The sequence below is a fragment of the Cnephaeus nilssonii genome (assembly GCF_951640355.1).
Source record: "Cnephaeus nilssonii genome assembly, chromosome: X".
In the NCBI taxonomy this organism is placed as follows: domain Eukaryota; kingdom Metazoa; phylum Chordata; class Mammalia; order Chiroptera; family Vespertilionidae; genus Cnephaeus; species Cnephaeus nilssonii.
Genome location: NC_137071.1, coordinates 5,001 through 30,037, shown reverse-complemented (window position 1 = coordinate 30,037; position 25,037 = coordinate 5,001). Strand labels below are relative to the sequence as shown.

At 49.5% G+C, this 25,037-nt stretch overlaps 1 protein-coding gene across 1 annotated transcript in view; it reads right to left on the bottom strand.

Moving 5' to 3' along the window:
- Positions 1-3,798: 3,798 nt before the first annotated feature.
- LOC307096065 (uncharacterized protein) overlaps positions 3,799-25,037 on the bottom strand; it is a gene marked incomplete at its 3' end in the record, with an annotated part of 21,366 nt that continues 127 nt past the window's right edge. Inside the window, exons 1-3 of the mRNA XM_079765643.1 lie at positions 24,571-25,037; positions 5,401-5,524; positions 3,799-4,513 (exon numbers count right to left, since the gene is read on the bottom strand). The exon at positions 24,571-25,037 is cut by the window's right edge and continues 127 nt beyond it. Of these exons, the coding sequence (XP_079621769.1) occupies positions 3,799-4,513; positions 5,401-5,524; positions 24,571-24,643 (912 nt within the window). The 5' untranslated portion in view covers positions 24,644-25,037. The remainder of the gene's footprint in view (positions 4,514-5,400; positions 5,525-24,570) is intronic.

Below are 25,037 nucleotides of genomic sequence, written 5' to 3'. Positions count from 1 at the left end.
ACGGCCCCTGATCCGGCTCCAAATCGGATGAGGTGGAAGGTGCTGGAGCCCAGGCTCAGGTGGAGGCGGCAGGAAGGGGGTGGGCTTTGCTCGGTGCCCAGCCCTGTGCCAGCTGCTCAGGGTCCAAATCCTCTCCAATCCTGTGGGCGGTGTTCGCGTGCTCCCTTCCCTCCCTCCCTCCTTCCCTTCCTTCTGGACTTACTGACACCTGTCTGTGCCAGGGGCTGGGGCACAGAGGCAAAGCTAGCACCCCCAAGACCTCACCCCCCAGAGAGCATCATCCAGGCTGTGACGGGGGCGGGGGGTGGGGAGGTTGGTGGTGCAGGCTGCAGGGGGAGCCCCAGGGACTCAGGGAAGGTTCTCCTTCTCCAGTGGAGTTAAAGCTGAGCTGGGATTAGAAGGATGAGGAAGGGCCTTCCAGGGGGAGGGAACTGCATGTGCGAAGGCAGGGAGGCAGGAAACAGCCTGCCTGGTCTGGGAACTGTGGGAGGGCCGTGGAGCCCAGGACCCGGAAATCTGCTGGGTGAGGTGGGGGTCCCCGAACCCACTACCTGGACCCCAGGCCTCCTTGACCTCCTTTGCTCCCCGGCTGCCTGGCCAGGAAGAGGCCCCGCCTCCCTGCCCAAAAGGGGGCTTGGGTGCTGGAGAGAGGGGTGAGGAAGGAGGGGCCAGCTGCTGTGTATTTGGAGATTGCTTCTCAGGAATCTCCTCCTCCTCCTCCTCCTCCTCCTCCACTTCCTTTGCCTCCTCCTCTCCCGACACCATGGCAACCAGGCAGCAGCTGGGGGAGCTGCCTGTGAGCCTGGCTGAGTTGAGGGGGCGGGGGTGGGCCGGAGTAGGGACCTCTGCTCCCCTCTCTGAGCCTCAGTTTTGGCATCTAGAATATGGGCACCACAACCCAGGTGCTGGCTCCTGTCAACCCAGGTGCTCCAGGAATCGGAGGCCCAGGCTGGACTCATGAGGGGGAAGGCCCGGGAGGTGGGGGGGGGGGGCCGGGGAGGGGCCCAGCATCATCAGGCAGCTGGGGGCTGGGCCAGGCGGCGGGGAGTCCCTGAGCCACGTGGCCTGCGCTTCCCACCGAGCGGCCAGCCTGGTGAGCCCCCTGCACTGTCCCTGCCCAGGAGCCCCGGGGAGCGGGAGGCAGGGCCGAGGCACAGACGCAGGGATGGAGCTCCCTGTGAGCCCTGCAGGGAGAGCTCGAGGGGGTCCCCCTGCCGGGGCACAGGGCTCAGCTGTTCCCAGAACCTGGTCAAAGCCCCCAAAGGAGGGGCTATTTCCTGAGGCGGCTGCCCCAATGCCCACAGACTGGGCTAACCCTGCAGGATCACATGCTCTCCCTGCTCTGGGGCCGGAACCTGACATCGGGGTGTCTGGGGCTGTGCTCCCTCAGAGGGCTCCAGGGAGGGCCTTCCTGCTCCTCAGCTTCTGGGGCTCCTGGCCGCATCCCTTCACTCTTCACATGGCCCCGCCCCCTTGCTCACCATCACGTGGCCTGCCCCCTTGAGTCGCATGCCCACTTCTGGTTGGTCACGTGCCCATCCTGCATGTTCCATGGCCCCGCCCCCTTGAGACTGTGGATGGTCTCTGTTTCTGGGTGCCACCCTCCTGGCTGGCTGTCCGCCTGCTCTCACACCTGTCAACAGGCCCTTTGACAAAGTCCTTCCCGAGAACCCTTTGGGCGTGCCATCCCTGTCCTGCTGGGCTGTGACAGCTGGGATTGGAAGGAGACAGGAGAGCAGGGGCCCGTCCGGAGGCCATGCAGGAGGTCCAGAGGGGCCTGTGCTGGGCCTGGAGGGCTGGGGGAGGGGAGGTGGGGAGGCGGGGGTGCTGACTAGGAAGTGGAAAGCCCTCAGGGCCAGTGGGGCGCACACAATCACCCACACTCCTGTGAGGAGCAGCTGTGGCCCATTGAACAGGTGAGGCTACTGCAGCACAGAGAGGGCAAGCGACTTCCTCCAGGGCACACAGCAGTTAAAGGGCAGAGCTGCAAATGGCACCCTGGGCTGCCCACAGCCTGTGTCTCCTTTACCCGTGACCTCTGGGTAGGCGGCCACTCACCCTGTGGCCATTGGCTCTGATGGGCTTCACCCTTTCCCCCACCCTCCTCCACCCCCAGTGACAGGGTCCTGTAGTTGCCCCAGTGCCTCTGGGCGGCTGCTCTCTTTGTCCCAGGATCCCTCCCAGCTGGGGACCTCGCGCCACCTGGGGTGAGGGCCTTGTGTGGAGGCCGCCCCGCCTCCCCTCGCCCCTGCCTGGGGCTGAGATGACAAAGTGCCATTACTTTCCTGGGCCTGGCTTCCGCCTGCCTCCCTGGCAGATGGAGTTTCACCTCGAAAAGAAATGCTCCGGGGTCTGCAAACCGGCTGACGTCCTGCATTCGCCCTGTGACACGTGGCTCTGCCCGGTGCCGCCTGGTCCCAGTCCCTGATGCCACCCCACCTCGGTGGCAGCATCTCTCAGCCCCTGGAGCCCCCATCAGCGCACAGCACCCTCAGCGCGCCCTGCAGCTCCGGGCCCCAGCCTGTCACTACTCCCCCAGGTCCTGCCTGCGGCCCCAGGGTCCTCACACCCCCTTAGACAGAGGGGGGCAGACACCAGGTGGGCACTGGGCTTGCCTCCCCACCACCCAAACGCAGTCTGTGCTGGTCTCCAGCTCCTGGAGGGCTCGGCCTGCGCAGTGCGGCCGCCAGAGGGGACCCGTCTGCAGAGTGGAGGCGGGACAGGCCTCCCAGGGCAGCTGGGGGCCCACCTGGCCCCAGAGCCCTCGCTCAGCCTCCCACTCCCCCTGCTGGAGGGGAACAGGTGTGCTCCCCCAGCCCAGCTGCCTGCCTTGGGAGGGGGCAGAGGCTGTCGCCCTCTGCTGGCCGTTCCTGTTACTGCAGAAGGTAGAGGCCTCCCTGCCCCCAGCAGTGCCCTCAGGGAGCCCCCAGCACCCCTTCCTCTGGCACAGTCAGAGCCAGGCCTGGGCGCTGCCCTCCGTCGGGATGGAGCGGAGCGGGACTGGGCATGGGGACGGGCTCTCCGCTGATGTGTGGCCCCAAGTTCAGGAGCCCGGGAGGCCCGGGCCTCTGTGCCTGTCCCTGCGGCTGTGTCACCGCACCAGCAGGGCCCCTCCAGGGCACAAGCTGGGCTGCAGGGCCAGGGCCTGGGAGCAGCCTCTGGTTGCGGAGCCGCTGCTCTTCCCGCCACCGCGGCTGGGCCATCCTGCCCGCTGCGCTCAGAGGTCAGAGGGCACTGCTGCTGGCAGGTGACCAGGAGCTCCGGCTGCAGCGGGGTCCCAGCCGCTGACTTCACCAGGCCGGCTCTTCACAGCCCACGGGGGGCCTCACCTGGTCTCACACCCAGGCCCCACCGCTTGCATGGACGCACTTGAACTTCTGTCCCTCTCACTGCTCGCCTGAGGTGTGGACTCTATATGTTGTTTGTTGACTTCAGAGAGGAAGGAAGTGGGAGAGAGAGAGAGAGAGAACCATCAATGATGAGAATCATGGATCGGCTGCCTCCTGCATGCGCCCTACTGGGGATCAAGCCGGAAACCCGGGCATGTGCCCTTGACCCAGAATTGCACCGGCCACCACCTGGTGTGTGGGGCGATGCTCAACCACTGAGCCACACCGGCCAGGGCCTTTGAGTTGTGACAGTCTATACAGAATGGGTTCACCTACAGGTTTCAGCTTCAAAGGAAAGAAGAGAGCAGGAGAGGAGAACACCAGCTTCAGACACACGCTGGACAGCCAAGCCTGTTTATTGGAAACGCCTGATGGTTACAACACTATGAAGCGCACACAGGGCATTTCTTCAGGAAAGCTCCTGCCACCATTCCGGGGTGTAGGCCTCACTCAGAATGAGGGTGGGGATGGATGTGGCCCTCTCCTTCTCCCCCTCCTCCGCGGAGCAGCTGTCCAGGGAGAAGAGGAGGACGGCGATGAGCGAGAAGACGGAGGCCAGGACGCCCAGCGGCAGCACGTAGGAGACGCGCTTGCTTTGGATCATGTGTGTGTTCACGGGAAAGTGGGCGGGAAACTCCAGGGCGGTTTGGCCGGCAAGGTCTGCGGTGAAGTTCCAGGCCACGGTGAGGGTGAGGCAGACGCCGCTGAGGGCCTGGTGGAGGGCGGCGGTGTTGTAGCAGGTGCGGAAGAAGTGCGGGAACGGGGCGCGGCGCCAGCTGGCCCAGACCGCCAGCGAGCTGAACACCAGGGCCACGGGCGCCAGGAAGTTGGCCAGCAGCAGCAGGTCCTGGCCGTAGTAGATCTCACCCGGAATGCCCCAGCTGCTGTTGAGCTTGGCCAGCACGGACACAGGGAGCTTCTGGCCGGACACGTTCATGGTTTCCACGTAAGAGGTTTCCCAAAGGCCGATGTACACGACGGCGATGCTGTTGCTGTTCATCTCCCACACGCGCCAGGACAGGCTGTTGGCGATGCCCAGGCTGAAGGCCCAGGACACATAGGCCAGGAGGACGGCCAGGCTTTTGAGGAGCAAGGGCTTCGCCCCAGGCCGCCCGAAGGCGAGGCTGCAGCAGAGAACAAACCCGCAGACGCCGTGAGCCACGGGGCGCAGTGCTGGCCGCACCCCCTGGTTCTGCTGGTCTAAGCCACGTATGTACGAGGTTACGTACATAAGGGCCTTCAATTAGTGTTCCAAATAGTTTTTAAATGTATATATATTTTTAGTTCAGAGAGGAAGGGAGGAGTGAGAAAAATGTCAATGATGAGAGAATCACTGATCAGCTGCCTCCTACACCCCCACCCCTCACTGGGGATTGAGCCCGCATCCCGGGCATGTGCCCTTGACTGAAGCTGAACCCGGGACCCTTCAGTCTGCAGGCCGACGCTCTAGCCTCTGAGCCACACCGGCCAGGGCTGGATCGCTTTTGGACTTGAATCCTTGGGAGCAGCTGCTGGGCCAACCAGAAAGTGAGGTTCCCAGCCTCCTCTCTGCTGATTAGCACGAGGGAAGGAGGCGGGGTCCCCCACAGAGAGGATCCCACAGGCAGCTGCCCAGGCAGACGCTGCTCAGCACCTCCAAACCCGAGCTCCCTGCTGGAAGCCTGACATGCCCCACAGAGTATCTGCCACCCACCGTCCCCAGGGGCACGGGCCCCCTCCGTGTCACCCCTTGGCACGTTCCCTCCCGGGTTGGGGTGGGTTGACGGCCAGTCTGATGACCTCACGCTGCAGGAATAAAGCCTCCTCCTGCCCACGGAGCTGAGGGAGTGGGCCCAGGCCCAGTGGGTTTGGCGGCGTGAGGGAGACCGGAAGGAGAAGGTTGCACTTGCAGCTGGGGGCCGTGTGGGGGCGTCTGTGTGTGCACCTGGGGCCTGGGGGCCTGTCTTTCCCCAAGACCCCATGGAAAGCGCCCGGGGCTCGGACTCAGGAGGAAGCCGGTCAGGGACTTTACCAGCAGTCCTTGGGGAAGGACATGTGCAGGAGCTCGGTGGGCGGGTGTCCTTCCTGCAGCAGGAAACGTGGACGGCAGGAGAAGGGGCGGCCAACAGGAAGCGGTCCACAGGAGAGAGGAGCCCCTGCGGGGGGGCAGCTGTGGTCAGGAGAGTGCGGGGCTCGGAACCACGCCCCGCAAAGCCCTCCCCGCACCTAAGACTTCTCCCATGTATCCTGTGCACGGGATAGACCGAGCCCCACTTCAAACACCTTAGGAATATTAACGCACTCAGTCCTCCTGACCGCCCAATGTTACATGTACAGTGGTGATCCCATTATATAGACGAGGGGCCTGAACACAGAGAGGTTAAGCAACCTACTCAAGGTCACACAGATATAAACAGCACACCCAGTCTCCTAAGCCGTTGCTGTTGACACTGTGCTTTCTGACAGTCCTAATATCAGGTGGCTTTTATTCACATCAAAAGAGTATCAATGAGCCCTGGCTCTGGTGTGCAAGGTGGTTACAGCATCAGCCTGCACACTGAAAGGTCTTGGGTTCAATTCCCGGTCAAGAACCTGTACCTGGGTTGCAGGTACGATCCCTGGCCCTGTTAAAGAAGCATATGGGAGGCAACCAATTGATGTCTCTTTCAAATCAACGTTTCTCTCTCTCTCTCTCTCTCTCTCTCTCTCTCTCTCTCTCTCATCTCCCTCTCTCTCTCTGTGTGTGTGTGTGTGTCTCTCTCTCCTCTCTCCCCCCTTCTTCCATCTCTTCCATTCTAAAAATCAATGGAAAAAATATCCTCAGGTAAGGATTAACAGCAACAAAAAAAGAGTATCAATGAAAACACAAATCCCACGTTAGTTTTAATACTGGCCATAGATAGCCTTATGTATGTCCCATTAAAAATGAAAGTGGCCCTGGTCCGTGTGGTTCAGTTGGTTGGGCATCATTCCATGCACCCAAGGATTGCTGCTTTGATTCCCAGTCAGGGCACATGCCCGCGTTGTGGGTTTGATTCCTGGTAGGAGGCATGCAGGAGGCAGCCAATCTTCTATGTTTCTCTTTCTCTCCCTCTCCCTTCCTCTCTCTCTCTCTCTCTAAGAAAAAATCAATTAAAATATTTTTTAAAAGAAAATGAATCTTGAAGGAAAACAGCATCTGGGAAAATAAAAAATACTTGCTTCCTTTTCACCTTTACCTCAATATGATTAAATACCTTTAAAAGCTGATACTTTAACAACAACAACAAAATGCAAGTTTTAGCAAGAATGTGGAGGAAATGGAATCATTGTGCATTGCTGATGGGAGTATAACCTGGTGCAGCCAATGTGGAAAATGGTATGGAGACTCCTTAAAGCAAAGTCAGCATACAATTAGCATGTGGTGCAACAAGCCCACTTCCGGATTTACACCCGAAAGAAGGGGAAGCAGGGGTACAAGCAGGTAGTTGCACACCCATGCTCAGAGCAGCGTTATTCCCAATAGCTAAGAGGTGGAAACAACCCAATGTTCCTCTCAGGTGAGCACATAGACAATACGTGGTCTATCCACACAGTGGAATATTACTCAGCCTTGAAAAGGAATGGAAATAAGACAGGCCAGTGTGACTCACTGATTGAGCATTGGCCTGTGAACCAGGAGGTCAGGGCTTGATTCCTAGTCAGGGAACATGCCCGGGTTGTGGGCTCAATCCCCAGTAGGAGCCATGTAGGAGGCAGTCAATCAATGTTGCTCTCTCATCATTGATTTTTCTCTGTCTCCTTCTCCTTTCCTCTCTCTCTAAAATCAAGAAAAACATATATTTATAAAGACAAATCTTATATAAAAGAAAGGAAGGAAGGACAGATGGAAGGAAAAAAGGAAGGAAGGAAGGAATAAAAGAAAGAAGGATGTATAGATAGCACCAAAGAAGGAACAATGGAGGAAGCAAGGAAGGAAGGAAAGAAGGAAAGAAGAAGGAAGGAAGGAAGGAAGGAAGGAAGGGAGAAAGAGAAAGAAAGAATGAAAGGAAGGATGGAACAAAGGAAAAAATGATGGATGGAAGGAAGGAAGGAGTGATGCATGGTGGAAGAGAAAGAAAGAAAGAAAGAAAAAGAAAGAAGAAAGAAAGAAAGAAAGAAAGAAAGAAAGAAAGAAAGAAAGAAAGAAGAAAGAAAGAAAGAAAGAAAGAAAGAAAAGAAAAGAAAGAAATAGAAAGAAAAAAGAAAGGAGAGATGGAAAGAAGGAAAAGAAGGTAAAAAGGAGGGAAGGCAAGATGGAAGAAGAGAAGGAAGGAAGGAAGAAAAAGGAAGAAATGAAGGAAAGGAAGAAGATAGAATGGACAGAAGGAAGGAGAGAAGGTAGGAAGGAAGAAAGAAAGAGAAATAAAGAATGAAGGAAGGATGGAAGAAAGGAAAAAATGATGGATGGAAGAAAGGAAGGAGTGATGGATGGAAAGAAGATGAAAGAAGAAAGAAAGAAAGAGAAGAAGAAAGAAAGAAAGAAAGAAAGAAAGAAAGAAAGAAAGAAAGAAAGAAAGAAAAGGAGAGAAAGAAAGAAAAGGAGAGAAAGAAAGAAAAGGAGAGATGGAAAGAAGGAAGGAAAAGAAGAAGGTAAAAAGGAGGGAAGGCAAGACGGAAGAAGAGAAGGAAGGAAGGAAGAAAAAGGAAGAAATGAAGGAAAGGGAGAAGATGGAAGGAAGGAAGGAAGGAAGGAAGGAAGGAAGGAAGGAAGGAAGGAGAGAAGGATGGAAGGAAGGAACAATAGATGTAAGGATGGAAGAAAGGAAGATAGAAAGGAAGGAATGATGGAAGGAACAAGGCAGAAAGAAACAATAAAAAATAGAAGAAAGGAAGAACATCAGGGAAAAAAGGAAGGAAGGAAAGAAGGTAATAAGGAAGGAAGAAGGGAAGAATGTAGGAAGGAGGAAAGGAAGGAAGGATGGAAGCAAAAAAGGAAGGAAGGAGAGAAGGATGGAACGAAGGAAGAATGGAAAGAGGGAAGAATGGAAGCATGGAAGGAAGGAAAGATGAAGGAAGGAAGGAAGGAAGGAAGGAAGGAAGGAAGGAAGGAAGGAAGGAAAGAAGGAAGGAGAGTTGGAAGGAAAGAAGAAAGTGAAGAAGGTAGGAAGGAAAGAAGGAGAGAATGTAGGAAGGAGAGAAGGTAGGAAGGAAGGAAGGAAGGAAGGAGAGAAGGTAGGAAGGAAAGAAGATAGGAAGGAAGAAGGAAGAAAGGAAGGAAGGAAGGAAAGTAGAGCAAGTAGGAAGGAAGGATGGAAGGAAGGAAGGAGAGAAAGTAGGAAGGAAGGGGAGCAGGTAGGAAGGACGGAAGGCAGGAAGGTGGCCTGTGTTCATCTCTCCTGTAAGACCACCCATGACAGTTAACCAGTTCACAGAGCAAATAAAAGGATTGAATAAAGTGACACTCCTCCCCTCCCCCCCCCCCAAGAAATCTCAGGGCTTTCTTAACCAGGGGGAAAATAAAGTGCAATGGTTACCTAACCAATACAAAAAGGCAGGAGGAGGAAGTCTCTGAGGTACAAATCGTAGCCACTGCCAAGCTGTAAAAGAGATAAGGAAATCAAACATTCTTATGTTCCCATGGCACCCAGGGCTGGTCTGCAGGCCTGTGACAATAGCCTTTTTAAAGGGCCAGAGTCACGGAGCAGGTCTTCAAGAGTTGAAGTCTTTCCCTGGTTGTTTGGCTCAGTGGATAGAGCGTTGGCCCGGGGACTGAAGGGTCCCGCTTTCTATTCTGGTTAAGGGCACTTGCCTGGGTTGTGAGCTGGATCCCCAGTGTGGGGCATGCAGGAGGCAGCCAATCCATGATTGTCATCATTGATGTTTCTCTCTCTTCCTCTCCCTCTAAAATCAAGAAAAACATATTTTTAAAAGACAAATCTTATATATAAGAAAGAAAGGAAGGAAAGAAAGAAGGAAGGAAGGAAGGAAGGAAGGAAGGAAGGAAGGAAGGAAGGAAGGAAGGAAAGAAGGAAGGAAGAAAGAGAAAAGAAGGAAGGAAAATAAAAGATGGAAGGATGGATGGAATGATGGAAGAAAGGAAGAAAAGAAGAAAGGAAGGATGAAAGGAAAAAATGAAGGATGGATAGATGGAAGGAAGGAAGGAAGTAAAAAAGGAAGGAAGGAATTATGGAAGGAAGAAAGGAAGAAAGGATGGCAGAAAGAAAGGAAGGATGGATGAAAGGAAGGAGTGATGGGACAAAGCAAGGAAGGAAGATAGGAAGGAAGGATGGATGGAAGGAAGGGAGGATAAAAGGAAGGAAGGAAAGAAGGAGGAAAGATGGAACTATGGAAGAAAGGTTGGATAGATGGCAGGAAGAAAGCATGGAAGAAGGAAGAAAGGAAGGCAGGAAGTATGAAAGGAAGAAATAAAGGAAGGAAGGATGGATGGATAGATGGCAAAAAGAAAGGAAGGAAGGAAGCAATGAAGAAAGGAAGGAGAGAAGGTAGGAAGGAAAGCAGAAAGAAATGATAAAAGGAAGAAAGGAAGAAATAAAGGAAGGACAGATGCAAGGAAGCAAGGAATAATGGATGGAAGGAAGGAAGGAAGAAAGGAAGGGTGGAGGATAGATGGCAGGAAGGATGGAAAATGGAAGGAAGGAAGGAAGGAAGGAAGGAAGGAGAGAAGGAAGGAAGGAAGAAAAAAGGAAGAATTGAAAGAAAGGAAGAAGGTAGAAAAGAAGGAAGGAGAAAAGGTATGAAGGAAGGAAGGGAAGAAGGAAGGATGGAAGGAAGGAACAATAGATGGAAGGATGGAAGAAAGGAAGGAAGATAAAAAGGAAAGAGGAAGAAAGAAAGGAATGATGGAAGGAACAAAGAAGAAAAAAGGATAGAAGAAAGGAAGAACATCAGGAAGAAAGGAAGGAAGAAAGGAAAGATGGTAAGAAGGAAGGAAGGAAGGAAGGAAGGAAGGAAGGAAGGAAGGAAGGAAGGAAGGAAGGAAGATGGATAGAAGGAAGATTGGATAGATGGCAGGAAGAAAGCATGGAAGAGGGAAGAAAGGAAGGCAGGAAGTATGAAAGGAAGAAATAAAGGAAGGAAGGAAGGATGGATAGAGGCAGAAAGAAAGGAAGGAAGGAGAGATGGTAGGAAGGAAGGAAAGAAGAAAGAAATGAAGAAAGGGAGAAAGGAAGAAAGAAAGGAAGGAGAGACAGTAGGAAGGAAGGAAAGAATAAAAAATGAAGGTAGGAAGAAATGAAGGAAGGATGCAAGAAAGGAAGGATGGATGGAAGAAAGAAAGGAAGGATGGAAGGAAGGAAGGAATGAAGGAAGGAAGGAAGGAAGAAGGAAGGGAGGAAGGAAGGAAGGATAGATAGATGGAAGGAAGGAGTGATGGATGGGACGAAGCAGTGAAGAAAGATAGGAAGGAAGGGTGGAGGGAAGGAAGGAAAGGAGGATAGAAGGAAGGGAGGGAGGGAGGGAGGGAGGGAGGGAGGAAGGAAGGAAGGAAGGAAGGAAGGAAGGAAGGAAGGAAGGAAGATGGAAGGATGGAAGGAAGGTTGGATAGATGGCAGGAAGAAAGCATGGAAGGAAGAAAGGAGGGCAGGAAGTATGAAAGGAAGAAATAAAGGAAGGATGGATAGATGGCATAAAGGAAGGAAGGAAGCAAGAAAGAAAGGAAGGAGAGAAGGTAGGAAGGAAGGAAAGAAGAAAGAAATGAAGAAAGGGAGAAAGGAAGGACAGATGCAAGGAAGCAAGTATTGATGGATGGAAGGAAGGAAGAAAGAAAGTAAGGGTGGAAGATAGAAAGAAAAAAGAAGGATGCATGTATGGATGGATGGATGGATGGAAGGAACGATGGAAGGAAGAAAGGAAGGGTGGAGGATAGATGGCAGGAAGGATGGGAAATGGAAGAAAGGAAGGAAGGAAGGGAGGAAGGAGAGAAGGAAGGAAGGAAGAAAAAGAAATGAAGGAAAGGAAGAAGGTATAAAGGAGGAAGGAGAAAAGGTAGGAAGGAAGGAAGAAAGGAAGGATGGGAAGAAGGAAGGATGGAAAGAAGAAACAATAGATGGAAGGATGGAAGAAAGGAAGGAAGATAGAATGGAAGGAGAATAAAGAAAGGAATGATGGAAGGAATAAAGAAGAAAAAAGGATAGAAGAAAGGAAGAACATCAGGAAGGAAGGAAAGAAGATAATAAGGAAGGAAGAAAGGAAGGAAGGAAGGAGGAAAGATGGAAGGATGGAAGGAAGGAGAGAAGGAAGGATGGAAAGAAGGAAGAATGGAAGGATGGATGGAAGGAAAGAAGAAAGTGAAGAAGGTAGAAAGGAAGGAAGGAGAGAAGGAAGGAAGGAAAGAAAGAAAGTAGGAAGGAAGGAGAGCAGGTAGGAAGGACGGAAGGCAGGAAGGTGGCTAGGGTTCATCTCTCCTGTAAGACCACCCATGACAGTTAACCAGTTCACAGAGCAAATAAAATGATTGAATAAAGTGATGCACACCCTCACACCCCTCCCGCAAGAAATCTTTTCTTAACCAGGTTAATGGGGCAGAATTCATCAAAAGGGAAGAAACTTTATTGTCGGCTTTTGGTTTGTATACTTAAGGATAAATTCATTAGGAGAAAACCAAGATGGCAGCATGGGTAAACACCTAAACTGCTGCCTCTCACAACAATTTCAAAACTACAACTAAAAGACAAAACGAACATCATCCAGAACCACAGGAAAGCTGGCTGAGTGGAAATTCTACAACTAGAAGGAAAGAGGAAAGCACACAGAGAATCAGAGGAGCTGCAAAAGGCTGAGGTTCGGAGACACGCGTGGCAGTGGCTGAGTGCCTGGCTGGCTTTCTCTAGCGGGAAGGAGACAAAAGCTCCCGACTGCGCTGAACCCCAGTTCTGACTGCACTGAACCCCAGTTCCAGTTGAGACCCTGGAAACCCAGGCTTATCCGGGGGGGGAGGGGGAGAGAATCTGGACTGTCAGGTGGAAACTCAGGGGAGCTGCAAAAGGCAGAGGTCTGGAGGCGCGCACACAAGTGCACGAAGAGAGGACTGACTGCTGAGTGCGCCGCTGGCTTTCTCTAGCAGGAGGGAAACAGAAGCTCCCCACTGCGCTGAAATCCAGTTCCGGGCGAGAATCTGGGAATCTGTCTGGCAGTGGGCGAAACTCGAGGGCGGCTTACTCTTAGAGGTGCTTGCAGTGATTACCAAGGGACACTGAGACCCAGGGGCCTCATAGGGCAGGACTGACCGGAAGCCAAGACTGTCTGCTCAGCCCCGAGACTCCGCCCCACCCAAGCTGAGCACAGAAGCTTTTGCAATTTTGCAAGTCTTGTCTCATAAGACTGTCTCCAGCGCAGAAGTTCTCCCGGCGTAGACACAGATGATCCTCACAGCTAATTGGCCTGGAGGTCAATTCCTCCCAGTGATACCAACAACAATCAAGACTTAACTACAACAAGGCTGTACACACAGTCCACAAAGGGGTGCACCAAGAGTGTCCACCTCAGGTAACTGGGGAGGCTGAGCCACTGAGCCATATAAGACACCTAGCACACAAAGCTACCCTACCAACTCAGGGAAGCAGAGAAAATGCAGAGACAAAGAAACAGACCACAAACGAAAGAAATGGAGGAAAACAAATGACTGGATATACAGTTCAAAACCACGGTTATAAGAATTTCCTAGAAAAGGCCAATAAATTTAGTGAGACTCTTGAGGATACGAAAAAGAACCAACTAGAAATTAAACATACACTGACTGAAATAAAAAATATTATACAGAGACCCAACAGCAGACTAGAGGATCGTTAAGAATCAAGTCAAAGATTTGAAATACAAAGAAGCAAAAAACACTCAACTGGAAAAGCAAAAAGAAAAAATAATCCAAAAATTTGAAGATAGTGTAAGAAGCCTCTGGGACAACTTCTAGCGTACCAACATCAGAATAATGGGGGTGCCAGTAGAAGAGAGAGAGCAAGATACTGAAAACCTATTTGAAGAAATAATGGCTGAAAACTTCCCCCACCTGGTGAAAGAAATAGACTTACAAGTCCAGGAAGCACACAGAATCCCAAACAAAAGGAATCCAAAGAGGACCACACCAAGACACATCATAATTAAAATGTCAAGAGCAAAAGACAAAGAAAGAATATTAAAAGCAGCAAGAGAAAAATAGTTACCTACAAGGGAGCACCCATACGATTGTCAGCTGATTTCTCAACAGAAACTATGCAGGCCAGACGGGAGTGGCAAGAAATATTCAAAGTGAGGAATAGCAAGAACCTACAACCAAGATTACTCTACCCAGCAAAGCTATCATTCAGAATTGAAGGTCAGATAAAGAGCTTCACGGATAAGAAAAAGGTAAAGGAGTTCATCACCACCAAACCAGTATTATATGAAATGCTGAAGGGTATTCTTTAAGAAGAGGAAGAAAGAAAAGGTAAAGATAAAATTTATGAACAACAAATACATATCTATCAACAAGTGAATCTAAAAATCAAGTGAATTAAAAATATGATGAACAGAATAAACTGGTGAATATAATAGAATCAGGGGCATAGAAAGGGAGTGGACTGACAATTCTCAGGGGGAAAGGGGTGTGGGGGGTGCGGAAGAGACTGGACAAAAATCGTACACCTATGGATGAGGACAGTGGAGGGGGAGGTAAGGGCAGAGGGTGGGGTGGGAACCAGGTGGAGGAGAGCTATGGGGGGGAAAAAGAGGAATAATTGTAATAATCTGAACAATAAAGATTTATTAAATTTAAAAAAAGATAAAGGCATCAAAGTTTCAGAAGGTATTCTCTTACAGTTTTTGCATGTTATTATAGAACATAACCCCTGGTTTCCTGAAGAAGGTACATTAGGTCTTGAATGTTGGAAAAAAGTTGGTCAGAACTTGAAAGAAGCTCAGCAGCAGGGGAAAAACTTGCCTCCAAACCGTTTCTCCTTGTGGAACACGGTATTGCATTTGCTAGAGCCATTTACAGAGGCTAAGAAGGATAAATCTCCTCCCCTTGCACCCTCCTCTCCTAAAGAGGAGCAAAAAGAAAAACTGGAGGAATGGCCTTCATGGCCCCCTCCACCTCCATGTCCTAATGCTGAAATGTTTAATTCGCCGTTAATAGAATCACCTGTGCAAAGAGCCATCAGAGAAGGATTGAAGGACATGACGGTGGAAGAGAGACTTGCTTTTCCTCTCATACAGGTAGCTGACCCACAGCTCCCGAATCAGATAATAAGACACCATGAAAAATTTGACTTTAAAGTGATAAAGGCCTTACGTGAAAGCGTACTTCAAAATGGTCCAACAGCTCCTTTTATGGGAGAAAGTATGAGTAATATTTCTGAAGCATTCTTACCTCCTTATGATTGGTATTCTCTGGCTCGTGCAACTCTGGATGGAGGAGATGATTTAGTATCATACAATGAATTCAGACCGAGTCATACTGACCAGTCATACTTTTGTACAAAGAATTGAATTAGAAGCTATTAAGGCTGCACTGCAAGATCTCCAAGAGCCTCTTTAACATTATCTCTGATTCTTCTTACGCTGCGGGCCTAGTGAATAGAATTGAAACTGCTCGTTTGAAATGGCTCAGTGACCAAAGTTTATTTTTACTATTTAAACAAGTTCAGCAGATTGTGTAAAAGAGACAATACCCTTTTTATATCACTCACATCAGGGCTCACAGTGTATTACCTTGCCTGCTCACAAAAGGAAATGCACATGCTGATCAATTGGTTGCTTTATTAAGAGGCCTCAGTGTCTCATCAACTTTTACATCAGTCTGCCAAAATGTTGTCCAATTCTCGATCACTCGACAGCAGGCAAAACAGATGATCAGAGAATGTCCCACTTGCATGTTACATCTACCTCAAGGGCCTAACACAGGAGTCAACCCTAGAGGTTTGCTAAGGGACCATATCTGGAAAATGGATGTGACACATTATACTTCCTTTGGATGCCTTGGAGCATTACATGTCTCTGTAGACACCTTTTCAAAAGTCCTATGGGCAACTGCACCTACAGGGGAAACAGCAAAACAGGTTATTAACCTTTTGCACTTGGATGTCGAGTGTGACTCGACACGGTTAGCATTAGAATAAAGGAATCGAGAAAAAAAGCAAGCGAGTGCAAAGGGTTAATCATTGCCTAGCTGCTTTTGCCGTCATGGGAATTCCAAAAATTATTAAAACTGATAATGGGCCTGCTTACACAAGCTGTCATTTCCAGCAATTTTGTAAAGGGTGGAAAATTTAACACATTAAGGAATACCATATAATTTGCAGGAACAGGCAATTATATAGCACCAACACCAAAGGCTAAAATGCCAACTTGAAAAACAAAAAGGGGGGAATATGGAGAAATCACCTGTAAGTAGACTACACCAAGCCTTAATTACTTTAAATTTTTTCACTTGTGATGCTGATGGCAAGAAACCCATGGAAATACACTGGTGTCAGAATAGCCAAAGGAAAATGGTCTGGTTAAATGGAAAGATCCTGAGTCTGGGTTATGGAAGGGCCCTGATCCCCTCTTAACATTTGGTCGAGGGTACGCTTGTACATTTCCAGAAAATTTCTCTAAGCCCGCGTGGATTCCCGCAAGAAATATAAAACTTCAACATGGATCCAAGGGAAGAACTGGCCAGGTTAATGAGGACCCTGCACCTGGAGCCATGCCTTACAGCTGCTGACAATCCACTAACCCAGCCACAGATAGCAGCAGCTCCAAACAACCCACTGAAGATAAGGAGTGGGAGGAGGACGAGGAGGACAGTGAACAGCATGGAGGTCGCCTGGAGGATGGTGAAGAAGACGGTCCAGAAAGCTGAGCGAATTCGTGAGGAGACCAGAACCCCAAGAATGCCTGAGAATGTCTTTCTTGCCATACTAGCAGTAATCAGCTGTGCGGTAATGCTCCCAGGGACAAATGGGGAAGTATTTTGGACTTATGTTCCTGACCCTCCATGGGTAAGACCCTTTACGTGGGCTGATCCCCCACCTAATGTAGTCACCAATAACACCAAACACCTTGGTCACTCAGGAGCACCATGGGTGGGGCAAGGAAGTATATGGGCAAAGTATAATTACACGGGTGTCGCCACCCAGCTTCCCTTTTGTATGACACAGAATCCAACCCCTGTTCCTTTGTGTCTAGAATTAAAGAGAGGTTTCTGGCTAACATGGACACCAAAGGAGGGGGAAGCAAAAGCCCAAATACATCTACTATCACTACTTGCTCCTGGGAGAGGTGCAGAAAATGTAACTGTACTAAGACACCCACCCACACACACTAAACCATTATGTAAAAAGTCTTATGAACGGCACTCCACCGAGGAAGAAATTAATTGGCAAGACTGTCATTACCCTGCCACCAGCAAACTGAGTAACAGTTTTTCTTTTGTGGATTGGAGCCCCTACTGGTCTTTGTATAGTAACAATCACACCCTAAAATGGAAGGGGAACGCATCCTATCTATATGTTGAAGCTAATCACTCCATTTCATGGCGTGGAGGAGGATTTGTTGGATCTCAATTACAACATGACAATTGGCCCCTACAAAATATGCAATGGAAATTAGCTGCTGCACTTGCACCTATAAAATGGTATAGTTTTAATTACAGGTCAGATAATTCCATTTGTAACTTATGGGGAACTCCCAATAAGACAGTATTTGCCACTGCCTGTGTGTGTGATCCATTTGTACTCCTCTCATGCCCCATCCAGATGCACCTTAATGCACAAGCCATCTGTATGAGGTGTCATGCACAGGCTGCACACTATCCCATTGTATTAATTCTACATGCCAAAAGGATTCCCTCATGATTTTAAAACAACTGGCTTTCGCTTGGGTTCCTACTAACCTAACCAAGCCTTGGGAATCTCATCAAACTTACCAACTGTTACATGATCTGGTAAAAATCTTAAAAAAACAAAAAATATTTCTTGGAATGTTAATTGCAGGAATCTTTGCCCTCGTAGCATTACTCACTTCTGTGGGTGTTGCTGCTTCATCCATGGTACAAACTGTTCAAACTACTCAGTTTGTACAATAAGTTTAGGAAAATGTAACTAAGACATTGTCTATACAAAAAAGGATTGACAGCCAGTTTGAGATTGAATTGTCAGCATTAAAGTCTACAGCAGGGGTCCTCAAACTTTTTAAACAGGGGGCCAGTTCACTGTCCCTCAGGCCGTTGGAGGGCCGGACTATAGTTTATAAAAAAAACTATGAACAAATTCCTATGCACCCTGCACATATCTTATTTTGAAGTAAAAAAACAAAATGGCAAAAACACCCGCATGTGGCCCGCGGGCCATAGTTTGAGGACGCCTGGTCTACAGTCTTGTGGATGAGTGATAAAATCCACAGCTTAGAGCAAAGAATTTCTTTGCAGTGTCATTATAATTTTTTCCAGATTTGTGTTACCCCCGTTCCCTATATTAGTACCTTGCACCCTTGGGAATCAATAAAAAATCATCTTCTTGGTACTTGGGGTAAAGGTAACACAACCCTTGATATTTTAGAATTACAACAGCATATTGTACAATTATCCCAGGCAAACTTACAAACTAATTCCTTAGATGCCTGGCAGCAATTTAAAAAGAACATGAAAGAATTTAACCCACTCCACTGGATCTCATTACATTTGCCTCTCAGCATAACCACTATCACTTGTCTCATTTTTGTTCTCATATGTTTATTTGTAGTCTGCAGATGCGGAATGAAGAGTCTTAAAAGGACTCAAACCCTTCAGGCGCATTCACTTTTCAAGACTCACTAAGGAAAAGAAACGGGGGAGATGTGGTAAGCCACCCATTGTCTTGACTATCAGAGAAGTGTAAACAAGGATCCTAGAATGCTGGTGACCCTTGAGCCCATGGCAAGGGCCAGAGCTATGCACCGATTGTTCAGTCCAGACAATGGGGACTCAAGCAATTACCTGACCAAATAGTCTCAGAGTAAATCTTTCTAATATTTACTGAGGTTTAGGATAGTCTACCTGTTACCTCAATTGCCTGCCTAAGGGCTAGATGTGTATCCACAATTGAATGAAAGTTTGGCGAGGCCTGAGTGCCAGTGGAAGTCCTCCTGGGCTCCCGCCTGGCCCCCCAATTTCCAAATTATTATTTCCTGTCTCATCTCTTTCATATGTGCATGGCCCCTCTTCCAGATCCCAAACCGTGAAACACACAGGAAGTGGGTCCTTCACAAATGATGGAAGGAAGGAAGGTAACAAGGAAGGAACAAAGGAAGGGAGGAAGAAAGGGTGGATGGAAGGAAGGAGTGATGTATGGGAGGAAGGAAGGAAGCAAGGAAGGAAGGAGTAATGGATGGGTGGAAGGAAAGATGGATGGAAGGAAGGAAGAAACAAAGTAAGAAAGAAAGGAGAGAAGGTAGGAAGGAAGGAAAGGAATAAATGAAGGAAGGAAGAAAGGTAGAAAGTAAGGATGGATGGACAGATGGATGGAAGGAAGGAAGGAAGGAAACAAGGAAGGAAGGATGGATGGATAAAAGGAAGGAAGAAAAGAAGAGAGGAAGAAAGGGTGGATGGAAGGAAGGAGTGATATATGGGAGGAAGGAAGCAAGGAAGGAAAAAAGGAAGGAATGATGGATGGAAGGAAGAAGGATGGAAGAAAGGAAGGAATGATAGATTGATGGAAGGAAGAAAGGATGGAAATATGGAAGTAAGGAATCAAGGAAGGAAGGATAGATGGAAGGAAGGAAGAAACAAAGTAAGAAATAAAGGAGAGAATGTAGGAAGGAAGGAAAGGAATAAATGAAGGAAGAAAGGGAGAAAGAATGGATGGATGGACAGATGGATGGAAGGAAGGAAGGAGAGAAGAAAGAAGAAAGAAAGAAAGAAGAAAGAAAGAAAGAAAGAAAGGAAGAAAGAAAGAAAGAAAGAAAGAAAAGAGAAAGAAGAAAGAAAGAAGAGAAAGAAAGAAAAAATGGAAGGAAGGAATGATGGAAGGGTGGAAAAAAGGAAGGAAGGAATGATGGATGGAAGGCAGAAAGAATGAAAGGAAGGAAGAAAGGAGGGAAGGAAGGAAGGAAGAAGAGAAGGTAGAAAGGATTGAAAGAAGAAAGAAAGGAAGGAAAGAAGGAAGGAAGGAAGAAAAGAAAGATGAAAGGAAAGATGAAAGAAAAAAGGAAGGAAGAAAGGAAGAGCAGGTAGGAAGGAAGGATGAAAGAAAAAGGAGAGAAAGAAGGAAGGGAGGAAGGAAGGAAAAAAGGAAGGAAGGAAGGAAGGAAGGAAGGAAGGAAGGAAGGAAGGAAGGAAGGAAGGAAAAAGAGAATGTACGAAGGAAGGAAGGGAGGCAGGAAGGTGGCTAGGGTTCATCTCTCCTGTAAGACCACTGATAACAGTTAACCTGTTCACAGAGCAAATAAAAGGATTAAATAAAGTGACGCCTCCCCCCCCTCCCCCGCAAGAAATCTCAGGGCTTTCTTAACCAGGGGGAAAATAAAGCGCAATCGTTACCCAACCAATACAAAAAGGCAGGAGGGGGACCTCTCAGAGGTACAAATGGTAGCCACTGCCAAGCTGTAACAGAAATAAGGAAACCAAACATTCTCATGTTTTCATGGCTCCCAGGGCTGGTCTGCAGGCCTGTTACAATAGTCTTCTTAAAGTCTTCTTGAAGGTCCCGGTTTCTATTCTGGTCAAGGGCACATACCCGGGTTGCGGACTGCAGGCATGAAGGAGGCAGCCGATCCATGATTCTCTATCACCATTGATGCTTCTCTCTCTCCCTCTCCCTTCCTCTCTGAAAACAATAACAATACAGTACATTTTTAAAAAAGAGTTGAAGTCCTTCTCCAATGGAAATGTCCTTCTTGAGGTCTTAGAGCAGAGGGCCCCGTGATTCATCAGAGTCTTAAGTAGAAAGCCTGGAGGAAGGGCCACGGGGAGGGGAGAAAGTGTGAAGTGATGGGAGCCAGGGCCAGGCCACCGGGCGGCCTCCCTGAACGGGCCTTGGCCCAGGACGGTGGGGGGAAGCTGACCTGGGTCCTCTGGGCGCCTCTGTTCTGTTCCACTTGCAGAGCACCCCTCCCCTCCCTTCCCCTCCCTTCCCCTCCCCCCTCTCCTCTACCTTACATATGGCCTTCACCCGACTCTGCTCCCACTTGCACATTTACTGTCTCCATGGGACACATGACCCGGGGATGGAGGGGGGCAGGGAGGAGAGGAAAGGGCCAACGGGGGGGGGGGGGGCAAACAGGGAGAACAAGGAAGAGAAAGGGCAAAGCGACTCCTGAGCCAGGAAACACTCAGCTCACGGGGCGGGCGCCCTGCCCCTGCCCTGCACCTGCTGGTTCCAGGAGCGCACACTGTGACCCAGGCGCTGCCTCTGCTCGGCCTCCCTCCGCGAGTGCTGTCACCGGGACCCCTCCCTGCCTGGCGCCCCCAAAAGGGCCGGCACTGCCCCACGCTGGCCCTGAGCCCAAAGGCCACCGGGCAGCCTCTGGCTCCTGGGCCCCGAGGGAGGATTCCCGGGAGGAGGAGGAGAGCAATGCCACCTCCCTCGGGGGCCCTCGCTGTGCTGCACCCGCGGGAAATGCACAGGACACCTCCTCTTCCTATTCCTGTGCAACAAGAACAAAGTGAGGCCCTTAAACAGTCATTCCCAAAGCGCCCTTGGCAGGGGCTTGGAACTCTTTTCCCCCCCACCACGCTTCCCAGAGCAGACCCGCCCTGGTGGCCGCCTCACCTTCTGGTCTGAACCCTCAGGACCTGTCCTCTTGCTCTCTGTTGACACTGAAGGTGAAGAGGGGTCAAGAGACAGCTTGCCACAGACCCAGAGGTTCCGTCATCCCACACGTGACCAGCAGGAGGCAGCTTGCCACCCTCCGCAGGGTATCAGCTTCCAGAAACAGGTCCTCATCAGAGGCATGTCTCCCAGGAGCTTCTTTGTTCAAATAACCAGTGGTTTGACTCACTTAAATAACACACACCCTCTTTCAAACCTGGCTCAGTGGATAGATAGTCGCCCATGGCGTGAAGGGTCCCGGGTTTGACTCTGGTCAAGGGCATGTACCTTGGTTGTGGGCTCAATCCCCAGTAGGAGGCGTTCAGGAGGCAGCTGATTGGTGTTTCTCTCTCACAGATGTTTCTAACTCCCTATCCCTCTCCCTTCCTCTCTGTAAAATCAATAAAAATATACATGTTTTAAAAAATGAGACCAACTACTGGTGTTTACCTAGGAACCATTTCCCATCCATTCCTGGAGCTGCATGGAGAATGGGTGAGACTCCACCCAAGCCCAGCCCTGAACATGCCATGGGATGCAGAGGCTCCTTTCAAACCCGTGGGAAGGGAGCCAGGGTCTCTCACTCAGTGCAGAGGCTGTGACTTCCTCCCAGTTCTAAGGACAGTGTGCAGATCATGGCAGGCAGCGAAGAGCCATTTCCTAAAGAACGCTTCTACCACTTCACACTCGCTCCCTGAGAGGGAAGAGGGAAGAATCTGTTGCCCACAGATCGGATTCAAAGCCCAGAGGCAACGGTTCCATTGACCATTCTAGCGTCACAGGCCATGTCCTTGGAACACATAATTGAATAGCTGATAGACTTTTGCCCCAGGTGAATTTTTTTCAAACACTGTGCTCTCAGAGACTTAAATTCTCTTTGAGAAGAAGCTCATTTCAGCCTAGCCCAGTGGTCAGCAAACTCATTAGTCCCAGAGCCAAATATCAACAGTACGATTGAAATTTCTTTTGAGAGCCAAATTTTTTAAACTTAAATTTCTTCTAACGCCACTTCTTCAAAATAGACTCACCCAGGCTGTGGTATTTTGTGGAAGAGCCACACTCAAGGGACCAAAGAGCCGCATGTGGCTCTCGAGCCGCCGTTTGCCGACCACGGGCCTAGCCTGTGTGGCTCTGTACTTGAGCATCAACCTAGGAACCAGAAGGTCACGGTTTGATTCCTGACTGGGGACTTGATCCCCAGTGGGGATGTGTAAGAGGCAGCCAATCGATGATTTTCTCTCATCATTGATGTTTCTCTCTCTCTCTCCCTCTCCCTTCTGCTCTGAAATCAATGAATTTTTTTTCCAAAAAAAGAGAGCTCCCCTCTCTTAAAAAAAAAAATAAGACTTAAGAGTAGAGTGAACATCTTATCCTAATATATAAAAACCCTGGGTCTGTCACCACCAGAGGCTCGACCAACCAGAAGTCAGTCCTGCAGTCAGCGCTGGGTTACCGTGGCAACCCAGCACTAACTGCTGCGGCTGCAAGTGCGGTGAACATGCACTGACTGCTGAGGGGCCTGAGAATCAGGCCCAGAGAGAGGCCTGAAGAGAGAAGTAGGTCCTGATTTGTAGCCTATATGGCAGCTCTTGATTAACACTTGCTTCTCTCTTTCTCTCCCAGCCTCCACAGGGTCTGCTGATCAGCCCTGCTTTTCTGATGAGGCCCATTGACAGGCCCAGAGATTCTGATTGGCATAGAAACCAACCAATCAGAACCAAATCTTGGTAAAGTGTGAGGAGCCAAAGGCTGCTTAGGAGATGGAGCTTTTGACGCTGACTGGCATAGAAACTAACCAATCAGAACCACATCTGAGTGAACTGTGAGTAGCCAACGGCTGCCTAGGAGGCAGAGCTTTAGATGCTGACTGGCATAGAAACTGACCAATCAGAACCAAATTGGCTGGCAGATGAGGGCAGTTGGGGGCAAGATCAGGCCTGCAGGGGAGGGCAGTTGGGGGCAAGATCAGGCCAGGAGGGGAGGGCAGTTAGGGGTGATCAGGCAGGCAGAAGCAGTTAGGGGAGATCATGCAGGCAGGCAGGTGAGCAGTTAGGAGCCAGCAGTCCCAGACTGTGACAGGGATGTCCCATTGGAGAGGGTGCAGGCTTGACGGAGGAACCCCCCACCTTCCGTGCACAAATTTCATGCACCGGGCCACTAGTGCAAAAATAAATAAATACATAAAAGTGTAGAATTACTTTGGAAGCATTTGAAAATTCTGGTAAGTATTTGATGGTCATAAGACATGGTTGTTAACACTAACGGTATACTATGGTTATGCAAGGAAATGTCTCTTTTTTTTAGAGAATAATTTTGAAGTGCATAGGGATGAAGGAACATGACGTCTGGGGTTTGCATTAAAGTTCTTCAGAGAAAGAAAAATAGAGGAAAATAAGGGAAGGAAGGAGAAAGCACATATGACAAAATCGTCGAGTCTAGTAATGGAAGGGGGAGTCCTTCCGCTACTCTGCTTTTGCACATTTGGGGAAATTGCATGTGGTGGAGAGGTGTTAGGGCCATGCCATAGAAGGTCAGGTTGGTTGTTTTTGGTGGGAGTTTGAGAGGGAGCTGTGAGAATCCCAGTAACCCACATTTCCACACAGTAGGTATATAGCATTATTTACTCAATAGTAATTAAAGTCCAGATTCATAAGACAGGTGGACAATAGTTTGGAGGATTTTTTTGGAATTTATTTTAATGAAAGTTCTTTAACCAATCAATGAGCCCAATTTAGACATAGAAGTAAATGGCCACTTTCTGATCAAAATTACCTTTGGCCTTGGAACTATTTCCTAGAGCATCCTGATAATACTTCACCCCCATAAACTGCTCATCGTGAATTTGCAAATCTCCGCAACCGGGAATTTGACCCTTGCGAGATTTCGGGGTACACTTGGTTGTCAGGAGACAGCTGGAAAGAGATGGTAAGCAGCCCACTCAACAACATTAAGAATGCAGCCAGAATCGCCACTGGCACGCTGCTGCCGATCTCCTGCCAGTCTGGCCTGGAGGCGATGTGGAAGGATGGCGGGAAGTGAATGCCCTCTTCATTTATCACTGCGTGGTAGTTCCAGATGACGGCGATGAAGATAAATATACCACCTACGATGCTCAGGACCCCAGAAATGAAGAACAGATTGCAGGTGGTGTCCTTCTGAAGCTGTCCCGCGTACACTCTCCGCAGGCCCATGATCGTGAGTACTTTCCCCAGGAACGAAAGGAGGCTGGCGGCCAGCAGCAGGTGCTGAGCAATGCGGATATCCAGTGGCAGGTAGGTGTCACTGTAGGTGTAGCGGTGACACGCTGTGGGTCTGCTGTGGAGGCTGCTGGGCTGGTAAGTGCAGACCTTCCACATCCCTACGCTGGCCAGCCCCTGGGAAGGGGCGGCGCTGCTCAACAAGTACCAAATGCGCCACTTGGCTAGGCCCATGGAAATCATGGAGAACATCCATCCCAGGGTGTTGAGGACGAAACTCGCTACCTGGCAATTGGGGTGGACGAAAAAGGCCATGGCTATGTATCCAGGGGATCTGCAAATCAATAGAGAGTGACATGAGAATGGGACCCACGGCCTGGAACTGCCCCCAGGGGAGAGCGGCGCTATATTGGAGAAGGAAGTGTCATATTCCAGAATTGAGATACTTGACCCCCATGCTCTGCTGGTGAAGGGTCTTTGGGCAAGATTTACAGAAAGCCTTAAAATATACAGACTTTCACCTGGCACCGTAGTTAATTGGTTAGAGCATTTTCCCAACAGGCCCAGGTTGCAGGGCTCAATCCCTGGTCAAGGCACATATAAGAATCAACCAATGAATGCATCAGTCAGTGGAACCCCAAATCAATGTTTCTCTCTCTCCCTCTCTCTCTGTCTCTAAAGTCGATCAAAATACATACAAACTTTCAAACAGGCAGATCTACTTCTCTACATTTGATGAAATACACAATTAA